This window comes from Sinocyclocheilus grahami, unplaced genomic scaffold (genome assembly GCF_001515645.1).
Source record: "Sinocyclocheilus grahami isolate Dianchi unplaced genomic scaffold, SAMN03320097.WGS_v1.1 scaffold623.1, whole genome shotgun sequence".
In the NCBI taxonomy this organism is placed as follows: Eukaryota; Metazoa; Chordata; class Actinopteri; order Cypriniformes; family Cyprinidae; genus Sinocyclocheilus; species Sinocyclocheilus grahami.
In genome coordinates, this window is record NW_015505802.1 from 801,929 (window position 1) to 811,059 (window position 9,131).

General features: G+C 37.6%; 1 protein-coding gene across 1 annotated transcript; it reads left to right on the forward strand.

Moving 5' to 3' along the window:
• Positions 1-382: 382 nt before the first annotated feature.
• Positions 383-3,502, forward strand: LOC107557911 (band 4.1-like protein 1). The gene is made up of 4 exons (XM_016241496.1): positions 383-1,351; positions 1,613-1,693; positions 2,057-2,173; positions 3,037-3,502. The coding sequence occupies exons 1-4, from the start codon at positions 1,310-1,312 to the stop codon at positions 3,040-3,042; spliced, it is 246 nt and encodes an 81-aa protein (XP_016096982.1). The 5' UTR covers positions 383-1,309; the 3' UTR covers positions 3,043-3,502.
• Positions 3,503-9,131: the final 5,629 nt, after the last annotated feature.

Consider the following 9,131-nt stretch of genomic DNA (forward strand, 5'->3'; position numbering starts at 1 on the left):
AATTTAAACTCTGGCCTTGTAAATCATACTTTGTGTTAAAAGGAATAACAGTTGTCTGTGTTTTTCACTGCGTGTGTTTTACATCGGTGTTCATTTCAACTGGAAACTGCAGCGATTCGTACGTATTTATTATTTATTCTGTACACGGCTGACCGCTGCTCAACGGTAGGGGCTGATTATAACACGTCAATGAGTGAGCGACTGGAACTCCTCTGTGTTCCGTACACAACTGACTGCTGCACTGAGATGGGCTGCTTGTGCCGCGAGAGTTAATGAGTGGCCAAAGTGCATCTGAGCACTGAACAAATGCTCAAATTATGTAGTGAAGTTATCCTGAGTCATGGAGTCAGTTTTTCTGGAACGATCGATGTTGTGGAGAAAAGTCTTTTCTGTCTTGCAAAATAATGCTCGACAGAGTTCCTGATGTCAAAATTAGACCTTATTTCAAGAAGACAACAAAGCTGACATGCCTGCAAAACACCTGAATCTGTCTCTGTCCAGACTACCATCTTTGGACAATTTCGTTATCGGTCACTGTCCAATGAGCGCACAGACCATTTTTTGGTACATCATTCCCAGTCCTTTTCCACAATTGTTTTCATAATGCTTGCTTTCATTGTAGAAAACCACCTGTTAGTCTGTTTTTCAAGAGATAACTTCTCTTATCTACCACTTTCCGGGTGCCCAAGGTTGCAGAGGCATATACATTTTAGGATTTTAACGAGCTGTCAGGGTTTTAATGAGTTTTACACACATAATCTATCTCATCCTGTGGCATCTCCCATCTTAGGTACTTCCTTCTGTATTCTCTATTCATAAGCATAGTCATGTAGGCCTACACAGTCAGTCAGTTTGGTTTTGAGGTCTTCAAAATGCACCCAGCTCACATATGAGGCAATCTAACTTTCACAAACATGCAAAGTAACTTCAATTGTTTTCTATTAGATAAAAAAATATTTCATAATGGACTGCAGGGTTCTGGTCGTTCCACACATGATTTCTGGAGCTCATCCAGAGTTATCAGGTTTTTTTTATTCACCAAGACCCTTCTCCCCTGATTTCTCTGTGTGGCCTTCCCCAGATCTGTGCCTTGGAAATGGGATGCATCTGGGAAAAATTTCTACTGTGATATTACTAATTGTGTACTGTATGTACAGTTGTCTGTGTGATATATACAATATATATTTCTTAATTTGCAAAGGGGAGAGGGGTAACACTGTTTAACAGTAAAACATATAACACTGTTGTATTTCAGGTAAGGTCGAACAGTCTAGAAAGAAACTTTGTTGCTCCTCCTCTCACCGTCACTATGGAAAACATTACCTCAGCAACCACGACTCAAGTGACCAAGGTAAGAGACATGTCACCGAGAGTTTGAGAACAATATCCCCTCTGAGTCAACACACCATTAACATTCAGCTTGACATAACTTAAGTCAAAAATTGCAGATGTTTTATGGACAGGTCAATTTCTCTGCAAACATCAATAAGGTGAAGTTTTAATAAATAAATAAAAACTTTAAATACACAGGTTGGTGGTGAAAGACAAGAATGGCAGCTGATTAAATCTTTTGTTGGAGATTAAATTCTTGAATGTTTTTAACTGGTTTCAGACAGTGAAAGGGGGTTATGCAGAGACCAGGATTGAAAAAAGGATCATCATAACAGGAGATGATGATGTGAATCAACATCAGGTAAGCAAAGACATACATGTACAGTATATATGTAATGTATGTATATTAATGGTCAAGTATGTACTTATTAAATATGAAGGAAGCCATGCTAAATGTGGATACCTCAAAGCCCTTTCATGATTGCTTACCCTGACTAATGAAAGACAACGTCCAGGCTGCTAAGACACATTCACCTGTGTTTTTATTTATTTTATTTTTTCTTAATTTTCTTCTACTAGTATAAAATTCACCCAAAACTTTTTAAATTTAGAATGATTTGGGACGCACTAAACCTAATCTAGCATACTATGTAGGTCAGCAAATAATGTAATGGTACATGTATATTAAAATCACTTTACTGTCATTAAAACTAACTTTTTGCAGGCTCTCGCCATAGCAATACAGGAAGCCAAACAACAGCACCCTGATATGCTGGTAACTAAGGCCATAGTAGTCAGGGAAACAGACACTTCATATGAAGAGAAACACAGAGCATATGAGGTACAGCAAACATACAGAACATTGGTTATTATCCTCCTGAGAACCAGAAATAAAAAGCTTTGTGAATTTAGTATTTTTTCATGTCATTACATTGTTTAGAGCATAAGAAAAAATGGTAAAATAACATTTTTGAAAAATTATATTTTATTCCTAAGTTATGATATGTCCTCTGTAGAGGACACCAGGACTCAGTTTTTCTAAAAATAAAATGACAAGAGTAGACATGAAAAGGTAAAATCAATGGCAATTTCTTTTAAATCACCAATCAATTTTTAGGAATTTTCAGGATTTTTTTATACCTAACTTTGTTTAAGGATGGTTATCAACTATGGTGGACATGTATGAAATTGTCCTGTTTCATAACAGAAGGTCATATTTTGATTTGATACCCCATAACATTTTCCTGAGATGTTGATTTATGACAAACAATTTGAAAATGAATCAGATTTAAATTATAATTACAAAATATTATCATATTTCCATAACGATGTACAATTTTATCACTAAATTAATGTCAGCCATTTTTAAAAACCAAGGAGAGGGAGTGGTCATGGTGAAACATCCAATCATTTGGTATCTCTGGAAAGCACTGAATGTGCTCTGTACAGGACATCCAGACGTACAACTGAGGATTTATACATTGAATTTCTAGAACTTACCATTTCTTATTGTCCATGAAGGTGATATTTGAACATGTTAAATGTAAAGTAAAAATGAAGTAAAATTAGGGTTTATCTCTGCAGTTAAATGATTGTACATTTCTGAACTTTCACAATTCTCTTTTTCTCTGTGTGTGTGTGTGTGTGTGTGTGTGTGTGTGTGTGTGTATGTGTGTGTACTGTGCATTTGTCCAATTGTTCCAGTCTTGATCAATAGAAGGTGCTGTTTGGAACATGGACAGAAGATCAGCTCTGGTTCTATGTATTTCAGTTGAAAGGAGTTGTGCTACTTATGCTACTGAACAGTTTGCTCAAAACAAATCACCCATGCACCCAGTCCTCTGCCATCACACTCCACTCTGTCCATCTTAGTAACAATCTCCCATCATCTGGTGTCAATACAATGTTCTGTACCATATCAACAGTAGTCTGAATTATCTTTGGTCGTGCATAAATGTAATGCAAATGCAAAAAAGAGTGGAGTTTAAAAAAAATGATGAAAGTGTTGGAAAACTAATGCTGTCATGCGTGCACATCAGTCTGTGACATCAGACTTAGTTCCTAGAATTACCTTTTTTGAGCTCTCAGATTTTTTGAACTTTTCCTCAAATTGGGAAAAAAAAAATCTTAAAGGGGTCATATGATGCAATTTCAATTTTCAATTCTCTTTGGAGTGTTACAAGCTCTTGGTGCATAAAGAAGATCTGTAAAGTTGAAACGGCTAAAGTCTCAAATCCAAAGAGATATTCTTTATAAAAGTTAAGAGTCAGCCACACCTACCTAAAACAGCTCGTTCTAACATGCCCCCACATACCTACGTCACTATCTGCAGATTTGCATCGCTGCCCAAATGTTCACGCAAAGAAAGAAGGCGTAACTTTTATTCTCGCTGTAGTATTGTTGCCGCCGCCGCCATTTCGTGAAGGCACTGTGTGCTTCGTTGTGAAAGCGAAACTACTTTGTTTGGCCTTCCAAAAGAGGACGATATCGCTTCGTCATGCCTGGAGCTGATCCGTGCTGGTCGCTGAGGAAATACTTCAACTTCGCGCTGTCGATCGCCGGATCGGCTTTTACCGTGGACGAAGCGGAGGGGGGTCGTCACATGTGGTTACCGCAGGCATCACAATATGGTAAGGGACGTAACATTTCCGTCACACGCTTGAGGAATTCGGCCAATCACAACGCACTGGATAGCTGGCCAATCAGAGTACACCCCGCTTTTTCAGACCGATGAGCTTTGTAAAAATCGACGCGTTTCAGAAAGGCGGGGCATAGAGTAGAAACAATATTGTACAGTATGTGGAAAATAATGTGTTTTTTTAACCTTAAACCGCATAAACACGTTTCATTACACCAAATACACAAAATAATGTTCTTTTTAGCAGCATCATATGACCCTTTAAAGATTTGGGCTTCCATTAAGAATTCATGCATGACTTTCAAGGAATTACCTGAGAAGTTATAAGAATGGACAGACACAGAAGCTACTGTAAGATTTTTTTAATAATATTTGATCGTGTTTGCTTGTTAATTATAAATATTTATCATTTCGACTGTTATGCATATGCAGAAATTTTGGATATTTGAAGCTTAGCATTTTGGAAGATACCCACACCTGACCAGTTAATAATAATAATAAAAAAGATGGTAAACCCCACATCAAAACAGCTGAGCAAAGCAGAATTACACATGCCATAATAATAAACATATTTGTCCACATACCAAATTGAAATCCATGTTGCATTTTGGATTGTGGCAATGATTCTACAAATAAAAAAATCAACCTCTTTGCTTTCTTCAACCTTCTCTTGAACAAGGTCAATCAAGTATCAACATTAACATTATTCAACATTAACTTGGCTGCATTCTAAAAGCTGTTGACTTGGCTATTAGGTGACATTTTAAGGCATCATTAACCTGACACAAAGTCTGTTACAAAAGATAATTACAGTATACTGCTGTCTTAGAAACCATTGTTGTGTGAACTCTAAGCAACACTTATAAAGAAGGAAATTCCATAATAAATTTTAATGGTCTCTCTTTAATGGATCCAAGACGGTGGATGAGGTTAGAGAAATGTTACATATATAAAGAATAAATTAAATAATAATGTTTTATAAATAACTAAAAATGAAAAATAAAAAATCTATTTTAATTTTTATTAGAGTATCATGATACTCTAATAAAAACAATTATCTCATTACTCACATTACTTTATTTAAATCAGTATCTCAGTCTCCTGTGTTGAACGTTATTTGACATATTGTATCGTAGAATTTATTATGTTTCCAAAATTCAGTTGTTTCCAGTGTTAATTTTGACAGGCATTTTTTATTTAGTCTTAGTCTTTATCCTGAGGCAAAAATGCTTAATAGTTAGTAATAATTAGTCACATTTTAATCATTTGAGTCTTTCATATAGTTTTAGTTTGTGCGCTTGTGCGTGGGGCTTACAATGGTACATAACAGCTACAAGTGTATGCACTACTTGCTTTATGCAAGCAGTATATAGGATAAATCACTATACAGGATTTACCCTATTATACTTTATCGACACGAATTGATAGGTGAAACAACAAACAGCCACCCACAAATAGTCTATAAACAAAGCATCCGGCTGTCTTTGAGTTCACATGAACAACGGTTAAAGTTACTCATCAGGCTACAGAAGTAATTCCATAATTCCTCCGTTCAATTAGGCCCAAGACATCGCAGACCTATAACAACCCAGCCACAACACATAATTTCGAATAACATGCCTTACCTTAACACAGAATCGACCACAGAGTCCAACATTATTTTCTAAGAATCTTTGAGTTAGCATGTACTAAACATGAGTGGAATTTGCACCGCAGCGCCCCCACACCTTGATGCTCATGACAAGAATAGCATGCATAGTTATCTTTATTGAAGTGAATTAGGTTTAAATCGTGCATGAATTAATTATATTTTTACAATTTTACACATAATAATCCACGATGATCACATTACACAAAACTGAAATTGCACGTCAAAATAACACATTGTCAATATTTTTTGAGACCCCCCAAAATTTCACATCACTTTTTCAGGGGAGCCCATGTCTTATTAAGGGGAGCCCAGCTCCCCCTAGCTCCCCCGTAGTTCACACCCTGTCAATGACTCTCAGAAAAGATGGGTCTAACCGACATCTAACACACACACACACACACACACACAAACATCAATAATTTTTCCCATGAACCCTCCATTTAAGAACACAAACATTCATAAGAGTCATCAGAACTGTTGAAAGAACCATATGTTGATGTGTTATGAATTAATGCGATATGAGTTGATGTTATGTTGGGTTGCTTCAATTATGGACTTTGAGACGATGCATTGAAGTACTGTGTCGGAATATTTACAGATGTTGTCTTGATATCTATTGATGACTCGGTATTATCCTCCCTCATTTGAAAGACGTTTGTGATCCCTTTATGCTATCCTATATGGTGAATTAATTCATCAGATGGTTTATTTTTGGTTGTTTATTGATTGTGTACTTTAACATGCTTTGAATAAGCAAGGGCTATTGGAAAAATAAATAAGCCCCACTTTGAGTTAAATAAAAAAGTGAAAAAGGAAAGAAAAAAAAGAAAGTTTTGCAATCGTAAGAGTGCGGTTATTTTGTTTTGTACTGTTCTGTGAAGTGTGATTTGAGTTAATGGGCATAGCTAGAATCACTACATCACAGAAAATGGCGCCCGAACAGGGACCTGAACTTAAAAATTGAACTCAAAGACTTGAACTTGAAAACTTGTGAACTTGTGAAATTAATCTTGAAGCACTTGAAGCAACGCATATGATGATTCTCATTTTTGAAAAATGCTTTTTGTTTGCTTTAGAAAATGAATTGAACTAAAGTGTAAGGCCCGTTATAAGGTAAAATTATTCACATGTCGTTATAGTTGCGCCGCCTCTACTGCCGCGACTCCTAAAAAACGTTTTCATTCCGCATCGCCCCATCAAGCTCTCGTTGGATCCGCTCCTCTGCTATCAACGAGAGTTCCTCATGTCTGTACTTCCTCAACAGGGGGAACAGCCACTTTTTGGTTGTTACAAAAAGGTGTGCTCGTTCAAAACAGTTGCATTCGATCCTTCGCTGGCTGTGCTGATTTAAATCTAGCGCTTCTTTTGTGTTTGTGTCGTAGTGTTCAGGTAGTGACGATTCTCTCCGGCCAATCCGTGATCAGCAGAGTTTACACGTCACGTTTTGGTAACGGTACGGTTCGCTTGGAACCCCAACCAAGGTGGTACTAAAAAAAGTACCAGGTACCAGGTACTGTACCCAGTGGAAAACCCCCCAAAAGTGAACCGTACCGTGCCGTACCATGCAGTGGAAAAGCGCCATAAGTGTGGTTACCAGGTAATGTGAATTGTTGTAGAAACCAACTCCAATTTCGAATTTGTGGTGTTAAGCTTGTAATCAGTGACCAAAGAGGGGTAATCTCAGTTGTGAACTATAAGTGATCACAAGTATTTATGTGATTGGTATTATTGTGACGTGAATAATTGTTTGTTTTGCACTTCATCTACTGACAACATATAGCCTACAAATAGCCTATCCTTTCACACTGTACATAATGGCCGATGCTTTGTGCCCATCATCAACCTTGGTGGACATTGATGTTCCAGATGTTGCCACTCCAGTCTGGGCACCTGCCCTGCAAACTCAGGTGTCTAATTATCCCTATACCCCCATTCAATCCACTGCATTACAATCAAGAACCCATGTGCAGTTTGCTCCTTCAAACCTTTCCCCTAGTACACATGTGCAATCTCTTGTCTGGAATGGAAACCAGGACCAGATGCAACTGTGTACTCCCTCTCCCACAGGGGATGGTGTCGAAGATTCTTATTAATCAAAATATGAATTAATCAAGTATAATCAAAGCGAATATAACTATTTATATATCCAGTTATTCTTCCATTATAATCATATATGCCTATGTGTAAATAAGCCTACGTGACTAAACTGTATGGACCCTCAGATTAGAAACATCTGGAAAAATACAAATGGGGCTTTTTTCTTTACCATAACAAGAACTCCTTCTCTCTAGGGAGGAATCGAATTGTATGTATAAGGAAAATGCTCTGACATGTATACCCCACGCCTTAAAGTCAAAACTGTATAAGAAGAGAGGCAGAAAAACATTCTGGAGATTTTCTCTGCAGAGAACTTCTCGGCTTTGTTCAGTTTGAAATAAAGTTTAACTTCTGGAAACAAACCCCCAAGACTGAGTGTGATCCTTCAGAGCAGCGGCTGACGACACTACAATGGTTCTCAAGAGTCTTCAGGGGCCCAGTATGATTTGCCCGGAACGTTTCCCATGCCTACAAGGAAGATTGGACATCTTACTGTCCAGGGTAACTGGGACAAATTGTTTGACCTCATGGAGAAACAAGAGACAGCTGTAAGTGCACTTACTAGTGAACTGAAACAGAATTCTTTGCAACATGAAAGCCAATTAGAAAGTCTTGCTGATAAAGTGGACAACCACACACAGCAAATTTCACAGATTTAGTCAAAAAACAAACAACAGACTGAAACAGAGACCGATCAAATGGTAAAGACAATGAAGTTCTTAATAACAGATGAACTCCAAAAAGTTGAAAAATCATTGGTATCCAATATCCGTTTCATGATAGAGCAACTTCAACAAGAGGTTCAAGAAGACATCAGAGCTGTCCAGAAAAACTTTCAAAAAAACCACGATTAATTTGTTAACGATTTCTCAGACATTAAAGCTCTCCAACAAAACTTTCAAAAATGTAACGATGAATTTGTTAAAGATTTCTCGCATTGGACCTTCCAACTTGACCGCCTAAGTGATAAAATAAATGAGCTACCAGTGAATACCGAACACAGAACACCTCTGGACCCACAAAAGGAAACTGAAACGGAATCATCTCCTCCTCCCATTGGTGTATCACCTCCTGTGAATGCTGTTGCTGTCAAGAGTGACCATCTCAAGTTAACCTTTCCTATTTTCGGAAGACCGTCGGCTGACTCTGATCCTGTTGTATTTAACTAAATGTAAGGATTTTCTTGCATTACATCCTCTATCTGATCCTGAAATTCTAGCTACCTTTAGAACTGTCCTACATGGCACCGATCGTAATTGGTGGGAAGTTGCCAGAACTACGATAACTACCTGGTGTGAGTTTGAGTCTTCATTCCTTACTGCTTTTCTTTCTGAAGACTATGAGGATGAACTCGCTGAACGCGTCAGAATCAGAACTCAAGGTGAGAGAGAATCCGTAAGAGACTTTGCCTTT

Excerpts from the sequence above, each read along its gene's own strand:
- LOC107557911 (XM_016241496.1), top strand. The coding sequence starts at position 1,310 with ATGGAAAACATTACCTCAGCAACCACGACTCAAGTGACCAAG. Across the intron at positions 1,352-1,612 it reads CCACGACTCAAGTGACCAAG|ACAGTGAAAGGGGGTTATGC; the intron begins GTAAGAGACATG and ends AACTGGTTTCAG. Across the intron at positions 1,694-2,056 it reads ATGATGTGAATCAACATCAG|GCTCTCGCCATAGCAATACA; the intron begins GTAAGCAAAGAC and ends AACTTTTTGCAG.